The sequence below is a fragment of the Botrytis porri genome (assembly GCF_014898465.1).
Source record: "Botrytis porri strain MUCL 3234 chromosome Unknown BPOR_025, whole genome shotgun sequence".
NCBI classification, from domain to species: Eukaryota; Fungi; Ascomycota; class Leotiomycetes; order Helotiales; family Sclerotiniaceae; genus Botrytis; species Botrytis porri.
This window is the reverse complement of record NW_024066099.1, coordinates 191,398-210,867: the sequence shown is the minus strand read 5'-3', so window position 1 is coordinate 210,867 and position 19,470 is coordinate 191,398. Positions and strand designations below refer to the sequence as shown.

General features: G+C 37.2%; 7 protein-coding genes across 7 annotated transcripts; 5 read left to right on the top strand and 2 right to left on the bottom strand.

Annotated features, from left to right (window-relative positions):
* Window positions 1-48: 48 nt before the first annotated feature.
* EAF01_011830 (uncharacterized protein) lies at window positions 49-751 on the top strand (the record flags this gene model as incomplete). Its single annotated transcript, XM_038920088.1, has 2 exons — window positions 49-314; window positions 592-751. 2 exons carry the CDS (start codon window positions 49-51, stop codon window positions 749-751), a joined length of 426 nt encoding a protein of 141 aa, XP_038764478.1.
* Window positions 752-1,522: 771 nt separating this feature from the next.
* EAF01_011829 (uncharacterized protein) lies at window positions 1,523-2,335 on the top strand (the record flags this gene model as incomplete). The annotated part of the gene is made up of 1 exon (XM_038920087.1): window positions 1,523-2,335. One exon carries the CDS (start codon window positions 1,523-1,525, stop codon window positions 2,333-2,335), a length of 813 nt encoding a protein of 270 aa, XP_038764477.1.
* A 581-nt stretch (window positions 2,336-2,916) lies between these two features.
* EAF01_011828 (uncharacterized protein) lies at window positions 2,917-3,387 on the top strand (the record flags this gene model as incomplete). The annotated part of the gene is made up of 2 exons (XM_038920086.1): window positions 2,917-3,082; window positions 3,182-3,387. 2 exons carry the CDS (start codon window positions 2,917-2,919, stop codon window positions 3,385-3,387), a joined length of 372 nt encoding a protein of 123 aa, XP_038764476.1.
* A 327-nt stretch (window positions 3,388-3,714) lies between these two features.
* EAF01_011827 (uncharacterized protein) lies at window positions 3,715-5,085 on the bottom strand (the record flags this gene model as incomplete). The annotated part of the gene is made up of 6 exons (XM_038920085.1): window positions 5,032-5,085; window positions 4,883-4,958; window positions 4,767-4,800; window positions 4,282-4,712; window positions 4,021-4,233; window positions 3,715-3,971 (listed from the first exon to the last, which is right to left on the bottom strand). Exons 2-6 carry the CDS (start codon window positions 4,953-4,955, stop codon window positions 3,715-3,717), a joined length of 1,008 nt encoding a protein of 335 aa, XP_038764475.1. The 5' UTR covers window positions 4,956-4,958; window positions 5,032-5,085.
* Window positions 5,086-6,030: 945 nt separating this feature from the next.
* On the bottom strand, window positions 6,031-7,805 carry EAF01_011826 (uncharacterized protein). The gene is made up of 2 exons (XM_038920084.1): window positions 7,333-7,805; window positions 6,031-7,271 (listed from the first exon to the last, which is right to left on the bottom strand). Exons 1-2 carry the CDS (start codon window positions 7,461-7,463, stop codon window positions 6,407-6,409), a joined length of 996 nt encoding a protein of 331 aa, XP_038764474.1. The 5' UTR covers window positions 7,464-7,805; the 3' UTR covers window positions 6,031-6,406.
* Window positions 7,806-14,203: 6,398 nt separating this feature from the next.
* EAF01_011825 (uncharacterized protein) lies at window positions 14,204-14,786 on the top strand (the record flags this gene model as incomplete). The annotated part of the gene is made up of 2 exons (XM_038920083.1): window positions 14,204-14,444; window positions 14,497-14,786. The coding sequence occupies 2 exons, from the start codon at window positions 14,204-14,206 to the stop codon at window positions 14,784-14,786; spliced, it is 531 nt and encodes a 176-aa protein (XP_038764473.1).
* An 888-nt stretch (window positions 14,787-15,674) lies between these two features.
* On the top strand, window positions 15,675-16,861 carry EAF01_011824 (uncharacterized protein; the record flags this gene model as incomplete). Its single annotated transcript, XM_038920082.1, has 5 exons — window positions 15,675-15,803; window positions 15,853-15,965; window positions 16,023-16,216; window positions 16,271-16,316; window positions 16,377-16,861. The coding sequence occupies 5 exons, from the start codon at window positions 15,675-15,677 to the stop codon at window positions 16,681-16,683; spliced, it is 789 nt and encodes a 262-aa protein (XP_038764472.1). The 3' UTR covers window positions 16,684-16,861.
* Window positions 16,862-19,470: the final 2,609 nt, after the last annotated feature.

Here is a 19,470-nt window from a genome sequence, read left to right as displayed (position 1 = left end):
TGGGTTGAACAGATCACGGCTTCGGTCGCTTTTATCCATTCCAGAAATATGTTACACGGGGATATCTCCTGTAACAACGTCTTGCTTGATGAAGGCCTTAACGCGAAGCTTGGCGACTTTGCTGGGTCTTCGATGGATGGACAAGATCCTCTCATATGCTATGAGACCAGTCACGAACATCCTGAGATTACAGGCATTTCGACAGGAAGTGAGCTCTTTGCTCTTGCTTCTACCTTCTATGAGATCATGACAGGATCCAAACCATATAAAGAGTTGTCAGATACGGAGATAATCCGTGCATATAAAGAAGGGAAGTATCCAAGTCTGGTCCAAACTTGTTGTACCATTTCAACCCTTTGCATTCCGTTATACCACTGTATTCCTAATAGCCCTTACTCTTATGTCCCTGCTTCTTATTTTGTTTTGGGTTAGAAACTGTTGTTAAGTAGTTTATGTCTTGTGTTTTTAGCAAATATTTAAGATGTCTTAATCGGTAAGGTCATATCTCTGGAAGCTCAGGCGGATATTGAGGACAATCGTCTGGCCTTTTCGATGACCCCATCACAAGCACTTTACTACCTTTCCTTTTAGTCGGCGACGCATTGGCACAATAGTGCCCATTAGCTTTGGCTTTGTTGCATTCATTCTGATCGCGATTGAGCTGAATATGCTTGGGGTCGGCTCTGCATTTACTGAAATAGTACGACTGGTCAAAGTAGTGACACATGGAGATAAGAGTAAGAGGGTGTGACGATGTAATTTGGTTTATTGTACATTAATCACTTCGAGGTGTTTTTAACTCAGAATGTAGTCTTCGATGTAAACAGCAGACTACTCCAGCTATATACCTCTGAGTGGTTGCCACTCAACGTGCCAATTCAAGCACAGTGAGCTTTAGTCTACCTGACTATTCCTCTCTATTTAGGTCTTACTCCTACCTTGTGACTACCTTACCATTCACTGTTCGAAATACACCAATCATACTATCAAGATGTGTATTCGATACGTCTATACCACGAAATATGTCGATTGTACCGCGTCACCGAAGCATGTCCTAATAACATACGATCCTCAACCCGCATGTGGGAAGTCGGACTGTAATGGATACCAGGACCAACATATGAGATCTACCACCAAGAAGGGAGGAATCTGCCCTAAATGCTAAACATTTTGGTAAGTAAATGGTAATGCAAGTCTCGTCGAGCTTCAATTTTCTAATAGAGATGCACATGTAGATAAATCAAATGGATGGTCATTGCTCGGTTGAAGGATTAACGTGATTTCGTTTGATGGAAACTATCTTTTGACGATGCAAATGTTGGAGATTAGAAATCAATAAAAAGTTGCATGTCATCTCTCTCAATCGGTTTGAGCATGTGCTATCACGTGCTTACGCGGGAACTTTGTGATTACCAACGTAAATCCTCAGACCGCTCGGCAGAAGCTTCATCTTTCTTTTCCCCAATGAACCCTACCTTGAAACATGGCCCTACTTCGTTAATTCACACACGACATATTCGCGATGTCCCATATCGAAATCATCGAGGTACACCGGTACTATCCTAATGGCATCAAGCGGATAATTGGCCGTGGTGGGGAAAGCTACATTGGTGTTGTCGATGAATCGACAGTGCTGAAGTACCCGTGCATACCGGGCATAACCAGCAATCTTCGAGTAGAGAGTCAACTCCTCGAGATATTAGGTAACCATCCTCGAATTATCGGATCGAAAGGCCTGAACAATGATGGCCTACGCCTTGAATATGCAGTAAACGGAGATTTGAATAGCTATATCACAGCAAACCCCGCCACATCTCTGGACCAAAGGTTGCGATGGTGTAGACAAGCTGCTGAAGCGGTGGAGTACTTACACAAGAAGCGAGTCATCCACTGCGATATCAACCTGCGCAATCTCTTACTTGACGAAAATCTCGATCTCAAGCTCGCAGACTTCCAGGGAATGCATAAACCGTGTGATGGGACCGTTCTACTTGATGGCTTGTCTCGAGAGTGTACCAAGTCATTCCTACCGCGAGTCCATGTTGATTACGCCGACGTGGAAACAGACCTGTTTGCTCTCGGATCCGCGGTCTACTTCATCATGATGGAGCATGAAGTTTTCCCGGACTTAGACAGCGATAAGGATAACGAGGAGATTGAGCGCCGGTTTCGAAGCGGCCAATTTCCGGTCGATATGCAAGTGTGTAGTGCAATTACGAGCAAATGCTGGACGCAAGAGTACGGCTCTGCTCAGGAGGTTGTTGACGACATCGCGGTTGTTCAGAATAACATAGCCGCTACGTTATCCTGTGATAACCTGAGATTAGCAGCATGACTGGTGCTGTTAGAAAGGCTGATGTACTGAGTCACGAATGAAATGAAGGAGAGGACCAACGTGTCGATGAGGAGGTCTTCAAGATGTTTGTACTTCGAAGACAGAACTATGTTTGACGAATAGATTTGCATAGAAGGACAGTAATTCATATATCTACTAGTCTCTCGACTGAAATTGTTTGCGCTTCATATACTGTTTGTAATAAAAGCTAGAAGACTGCTGCGGTCGTTGAGCGTCCCGTTCTTTGTCCAGTCTGCCGGGGGTTGGGCGTCCGACAGCTTCAGTGATATGCTTCATGTCTACCATATTGCGTAAGTTCGAGCTTGGATATTTCCTTTCATACCTAAGTTGTGTTAGTGCTTGGCTATTCTGGACCTGACTTTATGATGTTGGCAACGTACGCTTCCCAAAAGTCCCACATCGCGTCGTACCGTGGTTGGCTGGTCTTTTCATTTAGTTTTCTGTGAACAGGATTCCTATCGATCCCAGACCTGTCCTCAGAGAGCCCATCCCTCAGGGCTGCCTCTATCTGCTCGTCTGGTTTCAGTCCTCTCCAGCATCCTTTTGCCTGTTCAGTGCTCATGGCTAGCAGAACAGTGCATGTGCGGATGTGGATATATGGAGTGGAGACGAGAAAAGAAGGACTTTCTGGAAAAATGGGAGAGGGGTTGGAGATAGGAGAGAAGGGGGAGGGAAAATGCGCGAGAAGATGTGAGAAGATATGCGAAAAGATGGGTGAGAAGATAGGTAAGACTGTAAGAAGATCGGTGGATAGATGGGTGAGAAGACGCGTGAGAAGATGGGTGAGAAGAGAGGTGAAGACAAGAGGGAACTGGTCATTTATAGACTACATTGCCCTAGGCAGAACACAGCGGACGGCGTTAAACAACCTGAAGGCAGAAAAAAGTCCCACGCATGAAGGAAGACAAGCAGACCAGGATAACTGTCTGAGAGGGAGCGTACAGTGGGAATATATTTGGGATCCCTGGTTGGGAAAGGAGGCCTTTTCGGGCTCCTCGTTAAGAGTTGACGATTTCTGGCGAGATGGGTGAGCAAGCCTGAGCAGACTTGAGCCGAAGTTGAACCATGCCTGAGCTGCCTGAGCAAAGGCGGCGCGGGGTCACGTGGGCCAGAAGGTTAGGAGGTGTCGAGATTCCGGTCAAGAAACAACCAAGCCCCAGGATTACCCGTAATAAAGGCAATAACTAAATATCTGAGAGCTGGAAGCATGGCTACATCACGCCGAGCAGGATTAGCGAAGTTTGAAGTAGATTTGTCTATGAAATTAACACTATTCCCTTGTCCTAAGATGTAAAGTCATGACCATGAAGGTGAATGGGATGTGGTATCGCGGCGGCATTTTCGATGATCCAGAATGTTCATACATTTGCATCAGGAAGCTCAATGATACTTTGATGTACGTTGTAGTCTTTGTTTTCCTGAGCAACGTATTGGAGCGTGGGCTTACCCCACTCAATTTCCATGTACGTATCATTGATACTCCAGATATATGGTGCAGGTGCTTTTGGAAGCGAATTACTTCCTGGGCCTGTAACAACTAATTCTTGGGCGGTAGGCCACACGAATTCATGTTCGGGCACGGACTTCTCATGCCAGGAGACTCTCGTCTTCGCAGCTTTGGGGTATAAGAAAAGATTTGAAAGTTGGCTCCGATCATTCAACACCTTGATAGGAGAAAATGGCATTGATAGACCCATTATTGGCATTCTGACCGCAGCCAAACCCCTTTTGTGTCGGAGGTCTAGGAACAATGGCACTGAACCGGTCATTGGAAGGCGTTTGATCAGCTGTGATGATAGCATTATATCGTTGGCCAATTGCTATGAAGATGGTGTTGGTAACGTAGGGCTGGATCGGTACGAAATCGGTTTGAATCACTTGAAAAGAGTGATAGTCTAAAGTGACTTAAAAATGATTGTCTATACTCGTGTTGATGATTCGTAGACGATATTTTGCCCCTGGAACTGGTCCTGATACATGATTATACGCCCCAGCGGTTTTGTGAGGGTTTCGATTCGTCCCATTTATGAGGCCATTGTCTGCTTTTGGAGGATCTTTAGTAACAGAGAGAAGGCCTTCTTCATAGGTAGACTTATAGTAGAAATCAGTAATCGGTAGTGGACCGAGATCATAGTCATAGTTCAACGAAGCAGGACCGTTAATGACAATACTTCCAAGAACTCCATCACCATATTGGGCTGCATGGTGTGATTGGTACCAAGAGGTACCATGCTGGGTTGCGAGAAATTTGTAGATCTTGGATGAACCCGGCGTGATTGGACATTCTGTTATTCCATTCACACAATCCATGGTATTGCTCTCTTTCTGAACAATCCCGTGCCAGTGCATGCTTACACTAAACAGATTCAATATTTGATGGGGAGATATGAAAAACAGCTAGGATACTTACCCGTCTGTGATTATTTGATTGACAACAGTAATTTCTAGTGTATCGCCCCAATCCATGAAGAAATGAGTCGACATTTCACTGGAGGAAGGACGGGAGCCGCATTGGGAGAAACTCACTTGCAGCAATGGTTGGACCTGGGCAAGTGCCGTTGACTACTAACATCCATCTCGGTGTACCGTCGGGTGACATAGTCTGATTCGTTATGTTAAGAGTGTACTGGAAGGAATGAGATATGAACAACTTCGACAACACCCTAAATACATACAGCAACAACAATCCCAGTATCTGGCCAAGCCTCCTCTGAATCTGTATCAATTTAGTAGTTACCGTTCCAACAATTCCGTGACGGTGCAGCATTCAAGCAAGGTGTGTTTGAAGTTCTCTTGTGATTTGATAATGCCTGGCTTGGTATAGCAGAAGGAAGACAAGACGGAACGAAAATTGCTATACAAAGCAACACTGGGAAAACATGATGAAATAAGTGTCTGTTCTCAAGCAGTAGGAACTGAAACCGCATTTGGTTCATTGAAAATTTGGGAAATTCACAATCTATTCATGTGATGGCAATTGCAACTATTGTATGGGAACTGTTTATAGATACATGATTTGGATCACTATTGACCACATCAATCATTGATTTCTTTATGCCGAACACTTTTCGAATATAAATAGCGATGTCATAGAGGGCCGGGTGAAAATTCTATCGGTATTGAAGCCGATTTCACTTTCTGGGTCCATGAAAAAGCCGCAGAATATTGTTGGTGTCCGTCCCAGCGGCCGAAATTCATCACTCGAGAAAAAGGCTTCTCTACAAACATCAAAGTGTAATGCTTGGAAATATGGTAAACCAAAAAGGACTCTCGAAAGCATTCATTGTGACGGTACTCTGAGTACGTACAAAATGTTTTATTTTCTCAGAGAGTTTCCTGGTAAGAGGTCACCAAATATGGCCAGGCAATGCATTTGCAACCCTGACTACAAGTGATTACCGCAGTGGACACCGCCACTAATAATGCACTTGCAATTGGAGATATGATTCTTCAGTAGCGGCACCGGGTGAGATGGTTTTCATGGTGCGATCGACACAGCTGAACTAGGGTCAAATACTGTGTGGCTGTCGAAAAAGTCCTTGACATTTGTCGAGAGAAGTGACAAGATGCAATAGAGATTCAGAAAAGGGACGAAAGATGACAAGAGAGCTTTGAGAACCAGTGAAGGAAAAAGTATGTCGACGATCTGTCCCACGTAATAAACGGATAAAGCATTCGCATTGCCTCCACCTTACTCGCCAATCCCATCACAAATGTTGGTAATAAAATTCTAGGAACAAGAGGCCACAGTAACAGAAGACCCGTAAAGCCGCCGCTGGGAATAGTTGAATTCTCATCTAATATACAAATTCTGGTGTACAAATCTCGCTATACATCAGGGAGCAATGTACATAACATGACAATGTCCAATGCACCCGTTCTGTTGGTCCAATACCTTGAGTGGAGCCTAAAACTACCCGTTCATTAACCATGTCCAAATCGGTAGTAACAATGATCCAAATCCTAAACGCCAACCAAACCATAATCATTTATCTTCGTTACATGTCGTGAATCCCCCTTTTATATTTTACAATTCGATGAATTCAAAATTCATGACACGGGCACAGCACCGGGAGCATGGTCTACAGTGTCTGTTGATGGCGAAATGATTGGAGCCTTTTCAATTGAAGATGCATCCTCGTCATGCCCACCTCCTGTCGTACTGGTTGCAGTGCCAGTCTCATTCGTCTGAGCTTGTGGGAACTTTTGATTCAGTTGGTCCTCATCCTCTCGCGAAATCGGGGCGGGTTTAGCCTTATCTTCCCTACTGACGCTTTCCGCCAAACTCGTCCTCGAGTAAACGGAAGAAGATGATGAATTTCCAGCACCTATTATGAATCGGAATTTCTTGGCATCCTTCTTTGCTTGTTTCTTTTCTTCTTTGTTATCTCCCGAGACCTCATCATCGGTCAAATCCTTCTCGACTGGAATTTCCAGATACACCTGGAAGCCTCTACGTCTAAATCCTTTGTTCCATTGCCTCAAAGCTGATTTCAATTCTGATTCGTATTGAAGGTCTCTTTTGATTATCGCAGTAATTTTCCCGCGCTTCCATAACCAGCTAAAGCTCTTTGACGGTGGAAGAGTTTCAATTATTTCTTTTGTGAACTGTGACCATTCGTGCTCGGAAACACCATATTTGTTCAATTTTGGATTGTACGGAAACCCGGACGATGGCATATTTTCTTTCGAGGGTATCATCAGAGTTCTCGTTTGTGGTCGTGGGGCCTCTGCGAATGAAACTCTTCGAGAATCCGGGCCTTGGGATCTCGATCTCTCAGTTCCAAGTTCAAATGATGTTCGAGGGGTAACATTTGTAGATTGTGTAGTACGCCGAGGAGTTATATTTTGAGGTGGGATTACTGGACTGGGCCCCGGGGCTGATGTTGGACGTTGTGTTTGTGATGGTCCTCTTCTGCATTAAGTGTTAGTTATCAGCGTGAGATGATTTGCGGGGAATAAATTGAGAAACTTACGATTGGACTGAAGACGATCGCGAATTTGCTGTCGATCTGCTTGTCCTCGGTTTTGCTTGACTGTTCTTTCGACTTGGAGCTTTATTGGTCTCTTTGTCGAGCTCTGCGAGCAGACTTAATGCTCCAGACATAGTTGTACTTTGACTAGCTACGTTGAACAGCTATTATCGAGTGTAGATGGGAGAGGTTGATGAAAGGCTAGGTTCTAATCGACGAATGTTGCGGGAGATTAGTCACAAGAGGAGGTACGTTATAATATATACACGGAATACGAGTAGAGTGATCGATCAATATGTCGCTGTGTGGAATTGGGATGGATAATTGGGCACCAAAAATGGAGAATGAATAAATGATATGATTTTGATAATAACAGAGATGGATGGATCTCTTTCTATGGGGAGACGAGTACGAAATAGCAGGACACGACAGCTCTTTAATCAATTCGATGCTATAAACCTTAAATATTTTTGGGGGGATTATTGATGAATGATAGTGATTGTGGCCGGGTCTTGCATTTATATTCATCCACTGTAAGCGCTGATAGGTCACAATGGTCATGGTCTGTGGCGTAGCACCTGGTGCAGTGTGCACATGGTAAAGCATGGATGGAAGGAAGCATGGATGGAAGGAAGCATGGATGGGTATTTGGATTTTGTCAGCCCTGTTCAAGAGCCAAGAGAAATGCTGAGAAATGTAATCATTGATGAGAGTATTTTGATACCAATTGAAGTGTTCATGATCGACATTGATACACCCGAGGACGTTGTATCTTGCCATGTGAATCTACTCTGTATATCTTACTGGATTCAAGATTTGGATGTTGGAAATGATTTCGAGTAGATAAGGTTTTAGATTCAGGGGCGAGAGGGGGAAAATAGGATTTCATGCTAATTCAATGTCTTACTGTAATATTCTCCTCGTCCATACCAACATTCAAACGTTCGTAGCCGAGGCCAACGACCAAGCAATGTACCAACTTTCTCTCTGTAATAGAAATCCCACACCGTTCTTGTAAATCTGTACAACACATCACCCGACCAGCCTCCACGAAAATTTCATTCTCTTCTTGAAGTATTTTTTTCTTTAGTATATAAAAATCTTCAAAGAGTCATACTCTATGTGGATTCCACGATGTTCTAATGCTAAATCAGGTAAAATACACATACCTACTAATAAGAAAGTAGCAGTGGCAAGGAGTGGATCCGAAGAAGTCCAAAAACTTTAAAGTGCGGATTTTGGGGGTGGTCTAGATGTCCGGAAGTCCTAGCGATGTTGGTATGCTGACTGTATTCGCAGGACAGGGACCCTTTGGGTAACTAAAAACTTTAGAGACGTTCCTGGACTCCATCTTTCTAAAGGAGAGAAGGTCATGGCAGCGTCATATGAATGGTCTTGTATTTCCAATCTCTTGAACGTTCGATTGTTAACGAGGCTGAGTCCGTTTTCCTTCCGGACATTCTCATTTCACCGGGGAAATGGTTTGAAATCTTTTCATCTGATCTTCGTCTATTCGAATCATGCCATGAAGATTCCACAGTTGTCCGAAACGCCGTCCGAATTCTTCAACACTTCACGTCCAATCATGACGTGTAATCCTAGCATTGTGATTAGTTGTAGAGACAAATTGACAAATAGATCTCAATACGTGCATGAATTAGTTAATCGTTCGATTGAATAATACCCCGCACGGGAGGTAGACATAGGAAAATAAATTGCTCTGGTCGAGACTAAATGCTCTCATTGCGTGCAAAGCGTTGGCAGTTCATGGCAAACACAGCCTTCAAATATGATGAACGTTAATGCCTTTAAAGCTCGAATATCGTATGTAAAGGTTAAAAGAGCAAGTATTATAAACATATTAAAAAGCGGCTGTGCTTTTTCTCACTTATAGAAGCTTTAGCGAATAAAAATATAACGTTTTTTAAACATTAATATAATGAATTCTAGTAGGTGAAAGTATTATTAAGAAATATCTAATGTAAAAGAGTGAAAGGTAGTAGAGTCATAGAATAAGTCTTTACAAATATTATAAAAATGTTATTATAAAGATAGTACTTCTAATAAAGAAGAAAGAAGAGAGACTTTAAAAAGTACTTAATATAATATATAAAGAATATAATAGAATGAATAGGAACTAACTATCTTTCTCTAAACTATACAGTAGTAGTAGTAAATTCATAATCGATTCGGTCTATATAGCTATACTAAGACTATATAATACGCTTATATATGATTCTAATTGAATGAAGTAGATAGAAAAAAGAATAAAAACCTACCCCCCTTTAAACTTTCCTAATAAAACCCTTAAACAACCTCCTAAATAATTCCTTTCAAATCCTTCAAATCATCTATATTATAAATCTATCCTATTCAAAAACCTTCTCCTTATTAAATCCTATAATATACCTATAAAAACCCTACACTTTTTATTCTATTACAATAATTCTCCTTTTTTTATCCAACTCCTCTCAAAATATTATAAAAACTATAATTAATTATAATATTATATCTTTCTCAAAAAGTTATTTTCATTCTTTAATACTTTAAATACTTTAAAAATCGTTTTATTATAATTTCTAATTCATTACTTATAAACCTTATATCCATCTTCTCTTATAATATATCAATAATATATAATTTCTTTTTAAAACCTAATATCTCCTATTCCCTTTTTTTCCATTAAATTACCCTATCGATATAAAATATACTATATTAGAGTCTATCAAACCACTCTATTAATATAAAGAACAAAACTATATCGTAGAATTAAATAATTAAATAAAATCGAAATAATAAATATAATAATATCGGGATATTATTGCTTTAATAATATATACTTTATATTAAAGAATTACTACTTCTTCAATTGTAATTAATAATATATCGGTTATCATATAAAATAATATCGAAATCAATATTTCATAATAATATTATATACTAATAATAAAATGCTATATACCTGAATCAATATATTGAATGTTTTTTAAAAGATTTGATTTCTCTTTTCATTCATATAGAGTAATTATAAATATACTAATAGAATATCAAATGTTATATGAATATATCTTTTATGAAATATTTCTTAAAAAGCAGAGTTTTTTAAAAAAAAATTCTTTCTTTATTTTCCTATACCTAAAAACCTTCTTTTTTGTAATTAAGATTCCCTTATAAAGCCTTTGAGTATTGAAAACCCTAGATTATTATAAAAATCTATAATTTAATCTTTTTTATTAATTATATTCAGTATAATAAGTTTATTGTTACGACGGGTAACATTGGATCACGTGACGAGTGTCATGTGACAGGACGTTGGAGCCTTTGGAGCTTAGGATCCAAGGGATCCAAGTAGAACAGAACCATGGGTTTCGTAGAGCAGGAAGGTCTATATAAAGGAATGAGTTTCATTATAATGTAGAGCTTCGTGCTCAAGAACAATCATTAGTTTCATTACTATAGTTACGAGAATTGCAACCAGTTACAACCTTATTGAATTCCTACTTGAAGTCTAGTCTAAACCACCTCGAGAGATCTCTAGCCACTTCCACGTGACCCTAGAGGCAGCTCCCGTAACATTTATTATTGATAATATCAATATTAATAATTTCAATATAAATATATTAAATCTTCTTTTTTAATATCAACAATAATATCTACCTAACCTAAGTAATATCAATTCAATAACTTTAAGAAAGAATAAAAGATAATATTCTACTTCGAATATAATAAAGATTAATAAGTTTTTCCAAGAAAATTTTTCCTTGGTTTTTTCGTGTTTTTCTAAACTATATAATAAAGAATTATAGATATTAGCTATAGGAAATATTATAAGATCTATACGTATAGTCTTAAATCTATTCTTTTATTTAATTCTATCTATATAAAACATAATAGAATATAATAGAATTGAGAGACTAGGTTATCTTCTCAATGTTCATTTTAAGAGAATCTTAAATAGTAAATTCTTTAGTATATCCTAGTGTAATGTTTTACATAAATATATATTCTGAATTTAATTTTATTTGTTTATATATAAGAGATATTATATATACTTAACAAGATTCAGTATCTATTTATACTTTTCTAAGCTAATGTATTTATAATCTTTTAAAATGTTACATGTCGATTTGTTTTAGATTAATATATAAATTAAATAAACTTATTATTAGTTTGAATAGTATTTTAAAGGGAAAATTAATTAGAACGTTTTTACGGAGTTGTATATATTAAAATAGTATTCTCTTAAATAAAAATAATTAAATCTCTTTTGAATTAATTTTAATACGATATAAAATATATCCTTTAATCCTTTAATCTCAAATTATTTCTTTATATTTAAGAGTTTAAGGTGATAATAACGATATAAAGAGTAATATTATAGATTTGATATTTATAGCGATCGATAATAAAATAAATTATTATAGATTAGCTTTTTTTTATTTTAAATTTGAAGATTTTGTTTTTCAAGTATATTATATTATAAGAATTTATAAAAACAGGATTTCTTATAATGTCTTTAAAAAGTATCTTTAGAATTGATTTATTATAGATTTTTTAAAGCAATATTAGAATAGATCGAATCAATCGATAAAACCTTTATTTTTTTTAAGATCATTCAGTATCTTACAAAACTTATTCTTTCAACCTTTATATATGATACTATAGTTCTTTATTAGATCATGAACCAAGCGGTCGTAACACTTACATGCTTGTGCGTTTGCTTAATCACATGTGATTTAATGAAAATGGTTACGAAAGCAGGGCAGGCTGTGAATGGCATGGTGGAGCATCTCAATTTGCAACGTTTCGGATAGTTGGGACTGCAGACTACAGTTCGAAAATCATAGGACTTCATTTTTCTTTTCTTCGTAAAAGATTTGAGAACATTTGGACGCTATGGATCACTGAATCCGTTTTGTATGATGATTTTGTTCCGGATATTGAAAAGTTGCATCCAGTCTGCAGGTCCAAACTTCTCGTGACCCTGGTCGTATATCTCTCCAGCACTTTTGATTTTGAATGAGATGTCCTTAACCAGATTTATTTATACGTCTGTAGGAACGAGCTATGAATGAGAATACAGATGTATCTTTTTTCCACCTTGAGCCAGATCACCACTGGAGTGAAGGGAATAAATCAGGTCCTAATGAATACAATTTCGTACGATCTTACAACTGTACTACAGATGAGTGTCTATGGTATTGTCCCTAGTAGATCACGATCTTGCTTAGGACTTCGTCTCCCAGGCGATGGCTTGCGAAATTGCGCCAAGTTGAGTACATTCCGCCGTCAGGTCAAATAAGCAATTTGTTACGTAGAATCACTCAAGTTGAAGCGTTGAGATCCATGAATATTGAATAAGTCAAGAAGTAAGCCTTACTCTGATTTTCCTTCGCCGCTAAGGTGTCAACTACTAAGAAGACACAAGATGGGCTTCCATGGAAGAGAGGAATTTTCAATAAGAGAACCTGGTGATCTTCACCGAGGAGTCTTTGAGGGGCCTTGATCAGATATCAACATGATTAGGCATGTTACTACCTGTGTAGTGAGTTTTCATCTCCATTTCTTTTATGTCTTCTTGTCGCCTTTATGGTCAACTTTGTCATCGTTACCTGCAATATAATCCATCTCATCAACCCCATTTCGCTGCTTACTCTCTTCGCTGCCCACCACTCTTTTAAGTGTGTATATTTTTCCAGGTATACGGAGGTTTGTATTGTAATAACTATCGTATTAAGACTATGGAATCAAGAGGGGATGTATCTCTTGATGACTAATTCTAGCTATTGTACATTTAGGGCAGTGGATCCATCCAACCTGCTCTTAATTTTGTAGCCGAGGCTAAAGGACTTGCATTTGATGCTATTTTTGAAGCGACGGTCGAAGAGGTCGCGAGTCTTTACGCTGTATGTCCCCGTTCGGTAGCCGAGATAGCACCAACCGGGCCTCATGAGAGAGAGGTGCTGCAATATTCCTGGATATGCCATCACTTTCACTCCTCATTTTGCTATGATGGTGTGCATTTCTGTCGTGAGTTTCGCTGTTTCAAAGACTTGTTGTGTAGAGGACGATATGAGAGCATTATGTAAAGTAGCTACTAGTCAACTATACGTCCCCTTTTCGGAAAGGCAAGTATTTTCGATTGTCAACCTTTACACCTAGCTGTCTTACGCTACCATTCAAATCATCGATTCAGATTAATCAGTCAACGAAGTTTCCAAGATTGGATGCTTTGAGGTATATCAATGGCACGCCCGCTGACACCAGCGTAGTTTCTGATATACTTGGCTTCATCCAACTCCCATTAAAGCCGTATGTCTCTTTCGAAAAGTTTTAAAGTATCATGATGTGGCCAGCTTTTAAATACTTCTTTCGTGAAACCTCGAATTCGTAATGTTTACAGCTACATAGTTTACACAAAGAAGGAACTGTATCGAGTTATTAGCTTCGTCCCTCGCCTCTCCATGACCTCCTACAATTTTCTCGTCGGTATACAATGACCTTGATGAAATCTTGAAACGTGAAAGCCTATTGCCGTTTATCATATACTTTCGAATCTTTTGAATCTTTCAGCCCATTCATCTTCGGAAAAAAAATCCGTGAAAAGAAAACCAGATAGATTATTGAGAGTCAAGAGAAATTGCATTATGAATATATAAATGACATTTTTCTAGGACGTAGGTATAACTGGGGCACACAATTGGATGACTTGCCAGAAGACATTCAATCAAGTAGATAGTGAATCATCTTTTATCCTTGAGCTGAGTTCACTCTGCTTACTGACCAGCCTCAGAAAACTTCCTTCAATTCTGTATCTAGATCAATTGAATTTTGAAACTTTCATGCTACCCCAAAATCAAAACTCTGGTGCAAAATGACTTACAACGTCCCCCCGCGAGGATACATGTATGCCATTCGAACAAATGAACTAATCGAGAAACATTTACGGGACTTGGATGCGAAGGATTGGACTATTGTACAACGCCATGAATACGAACGGAAAGTACGGCAGCGAGCTTTGCAACTAATCGACCAGGCAGTTGCGAACTATCCAGAAGATGTCCACTTGACTGGATATATGGCAGATCTTAATTGGTATTATGAGTATGGTGATAGTGAGTTGATTCATCGTTGAGCTTGTCGCAGAGACAACTAACTGAAGAAAAGAAAGGGTTCCGTTTCCTTACCTGTCCCCAGCAGAAAATGCGAGGAACTACCTGATCAAAAATCCAGGCGTCAATGTTCACGATTCTATTCGAGATTGTAATATACCCACGTCACGAGGCGGTCGAGCTGGTGGTGGCCAGAACGGCCATGGTGGTGCGAACCAAAGTAGTGACGTTCTTGGACAAGTTGATGTAACACCATCAGATCTATTTACATCTTTACCAACAGCGGTTTGGAGCTCTACCCGCCATCAGACTTCGTCAAGCACCGGAGGTGGATTGGGGTCATGAGACAAACGAAGAATCTTAAGTTGTTGAACATGTAAATGCGCAAATGTTTACTCAAGAGAAGAGAATGTTCTTTAGATTGGTTTGAGTATGAGGCTGTTAGGTACGCATTAGACCATTCGGGCTTTGCAAAATCAGTCGGGTCGATTTGTTCGGCCGTCTTTCTGTTTTTGTGAATGTTTTTTTTTTGGTTGAATGTTGTCTAAGCTGACTAATGCAAGATTTCCACAACCTTTTCTCCACGACGCTCACCCCTCTTTTGTGCCCAGAGATGCACGTTATTGTGTATTGCGCGCACTTTTAACCTCAATGTCGTGCTCTTTTTAGTGTTGTTGATCATTGGGGAAATCCAGTTCCAAGAAGCCGGTATTTCCCCAGATGAGACATTGATTGGTGCATCGACCACATCAGATCAGTGCATTCGTCTTCAACCATCTATCTGGATCCTTATTCCTGACCTCGAAGATAATATGCCTAAACGATTGCCGAGAAGCGTGTCATGAATGCGTGTATGTCGAAATTTCGTCTATAGACTGGGCAATATGAGTACGAACAAGTGATTCGTGTCATATAGATATGGTCTCAAGAAGGTTCCCAGTGTGTGAATTATATTGAAATACTGAGTTCATCGTGATTTTTGAACCGCTCTTAAATACGAAAATTTTCTGATTGTCGGCACCGTAGTGTGGAATTTTTAAATTTATACTCATGCGTTGAAATTGCGAGCAAAGTATACATATCAGCACTGAACATTTTCTTCTGCGAAGTTCGGGATTTGGTATTTTCAGATCAAGAGGTTAATCCCGACAAACACCGGTTGCTGCTTTTCTCGGACTTTATTTTGTTGCGTTAAATCTACGTGAATTTTAAGGCTTGATCGATTGTCTCAAAATGGTTGACACAATTCGAAGTAGAGATGTCCAAAGCGACTGTTCCAAAGACGTCGATACCAACCAAAGCTTTCGAGGATATTCTATCCATGTAGTGCCACAATCCTTTGGGAGCACAATTGGTAGTCCGGTGAGCCTTTCCCCCTATACAATTATGAACTCATTTGGGAATTGTTCAGACCGCATTAGCAACCGGAGAATTTGCGACTACTCTCACAACGCTCTCTAGTGCTCTTGTGGGATTCCGCCGTTTATCTAATATAGATGTTTTCGTTGCGAATTTCAATTTTTGGTAGAAACTCCTTCCACTTTGTCTTCTTTGAATCTCATCCATCTAATACTCTTGAAGTGCAGGCATATGCATGGTGATCTCTGCTCAGTGGGAGCTTATTCGGGGCAATTCATATGGCTATACTGTCCTGAGTGCATTTGGACTTTTCTATGCTGGATTTGGTGCACTAGACATTCCTTTTCTAGTAATTACAGCTGCATATGGGGATGATACTGTACAATATAATGATGCCCTTGGATTCTTGGTTTTATGTAGGATTCCATGACTATTTGTCTGTTTAGGAACTACCAAGCTGACAGAAATAGTATGGTCTATTTTCAATCTACTTTTCTTAATCGGATCACTTCCCATGTATGTACTATATGTTACACCTCTGGCATTCTTTTGATTGAAATCTAATTGATACTCTAGAAATCTCGTCTATATTGTAATCTTCTTTTTTGTACAATTAGCCTTCACCCTCGTTAGCGCCTCGTACTTTTGCGCTGCAGATGGCAACATTGCAACAGCCGACGTACTCAAGAAAACCGCCGGAGCCTTTGCTTTTATAGCGGGAATGTTTGGAAATTATACTGTTGAACATTTGATGTGTCAGGAAGCACTTTTTTTCAATTTTCCAATGGGCGATAGTAGTCGATTCTTCAGAAGGAAGTTGAAAAATAAGAGGCCAGTCCTACAACAACATGAGAAGGAGTCTCAAGCCTTAAGGATGGTATAAAGAGGGCACACTGAGGTTCATGAGAGAGGTTGTGATTACGGTATCGAATGAAGCTTTCAAAAAACACGGATAAATTGCTGAAGCGTTTGGGATTCCAAAGTTCCAAATCTACGGTCTCCTATGTGATTCAGTCCTTCAGAATGTAATTTTACGGCACAGGCGTGGGATCCTCGGGAACACGGTGCATGATCTCAGCGTAACAGCCCTGAAATTGTGGGCTTATTAGTACCGAGGCCGATTTGGTCGATATGGTCAAAACCCCAAAAATAGATTTCTACCTAAAGCAAAAATGTATTCAATAACTAGAAATATATAAATAAGAATCAATATCATTTATTATTATATTACTTTCATAATTTAATACCCCCCTTTCTCTTTTTAGACTTTATAAAAGCTAATACACTATTTCTTTATAAATATTCAACTTTCTTCAACTTTTTCTTATTCATTTTATATAATTTTATTTATACAATTATAATAACTCGATTTCAATCAAATCCGAATCAGGTAGTTTAAAAAGATTAACATTATAATTTAAATATTCATTTAATTTTTCAATTAAAAAAGAGTTTATTGATAATTATAAAATCAAGATTGAATTAATAAAAGAGTATTCAAATAAAAGGGTTAAAGCAATTCTTTTAAAGAAAAGTATACTCAAAGTGTATAGTACTTAAGTGATTGAAGACTTATTTAAACTTATGTTTGAATTTATACCTAATATATTTAACATTAATACTTCAAAAAGTATACCTTCAAATCTATTAACCTTATTAATAAATTATATATTATTATTTAATTAATTGAATTTATTAATATAAAAAAAAGTATATAAATTATCAACACTTTATCTATTAATAATAGAATCCCTTTTTTTAATAAAATCGAATTTTTTTAATTATTTTCTTAAAATGATTTGATTAATACTATAAACATTAATCTAATATTTTAAATGTTATAAAAAATTAGATCGAAAAATAATCTATTTAGATATGGATTTTATAAAGATTTAATTAATGGGAAAGCTAATAAGGAAAGATAGATATAAATAAAACAAGATTTTGAAGTTCTATTTTTTTTATCAATTAAAAGCTATTTATTATAACTCTTTTACTTTTCTTTTTATATAATTATTATTCTATATATATATATAATTTTTGAAATCAAAATCTATTGTTTATTAAATAAATATATAAAAAAAGGTTTATATTCCATACTTTTTTGTTTATACTGATTATAATCTAATTTGAAGAATAGACTTTTATTTTCCTTATTAAATATATATAATAAATATATAAATAAAATACAAATATATAAAGATTGAAATAAAAATTATTAATATTATAAATAAAAGCTAGGTTATAAGTACATAATATTTACTCCTATTTTCAATATATTATATTATCTTTCAATTTCTATCTCAATTGCCTGTCTTTTTTAGTCATTAACAAATCGATATAACTAAAAACGAATTATATATTTCCCAGAGTATATTTATACATTTATTTTAGATATTTCAAATAATACTATAAATTCTTCAAGATCTATATTATAAATAATATATACTCTACTTTTATTCTATTTCTTACAATTTATATATACACCTTGAAACTACCCCTCTAGTTTTATATAACTTATAAAAACATCCTCCTCTTTCATACACTTCTAATAAAGCTATCATTTTATAATACTTTTGAAAAAGAGAGATTAATAAATAATAAATAAAAGCTTTAAAGTTATATATATATTAAGATTAAATAATTAAAGCTTTAATAATATATATATTATATAGAGGATTGTTTAAAGTGTTATTATATCAAAATTGAACCTTATATAGAATTTTTTTTTCAAGAAGCTTTAGATAATCTATATATGTAAAATAGTATTTTAATTAATAAAATATTAATAAATATTAAATATAAGGTATACAAGAGGGGGTATATAAATTGAAAAGAGTAATTAATATATCGATTTTTATTAACTTCTAATAGTTTAAAGAATATAGGCTTTAATAAATCATTTGAATTCTTTAAATCTAATGTATTAAAAATTAACAAAAAAGGAGGAGAATTATTAACTATAATAAAACCAGATATCATTTTATTATAACGATTATATAACTTGATATTATAAGCTTTGAATTAATTAAAAGATTTTTAATTGAAAGATTAATAAATTCAATTGTTTATTTATATTGAATATATTTATTTATTATAAGGTTATATGTACTAAAATAATTATATAAGTTTTATATAATTAATAAAAAGTAATGTTTATTAACGTAACGTATGGGGAACTCGGACATATGGGGAACTCGGACACTTTTAGCCCATCACCAACTTGAAACCGCAATAACTTTTATTATGCATACCCAATCACCTTCTACATCTGCTCAAATTGAAGAGAAGCTTCAAAAGGCTATAATTTCACTTCAATTGAAAGAATTTAAATCAATTAGAAAGGCTGCAGAGCATTTTGAAGTCCCTAAGTCTACCCTAGCTGATAGGCTGGCTGGGAAGAAAACACGTTCTCAAACCCACGAAATGGCTCAAATTCTTTCAAACGCAGAAGAAAATACTCTTGTACGATGGATTTCACAACTTACCATCACTGGATTCCCTGCTACACCTATGTTGGTGAAGGAAATGGCCGACGAAATTCGTCTTCGACGCGTTCGGGTCGCGTCATCTCGAAATCCTACCTCGACAGAAATTCCACCTATAGGCCACGAATGGATCTATAGATTCCAAAAACGACATCCAGAACTTAAAACATGCTATTCACGTC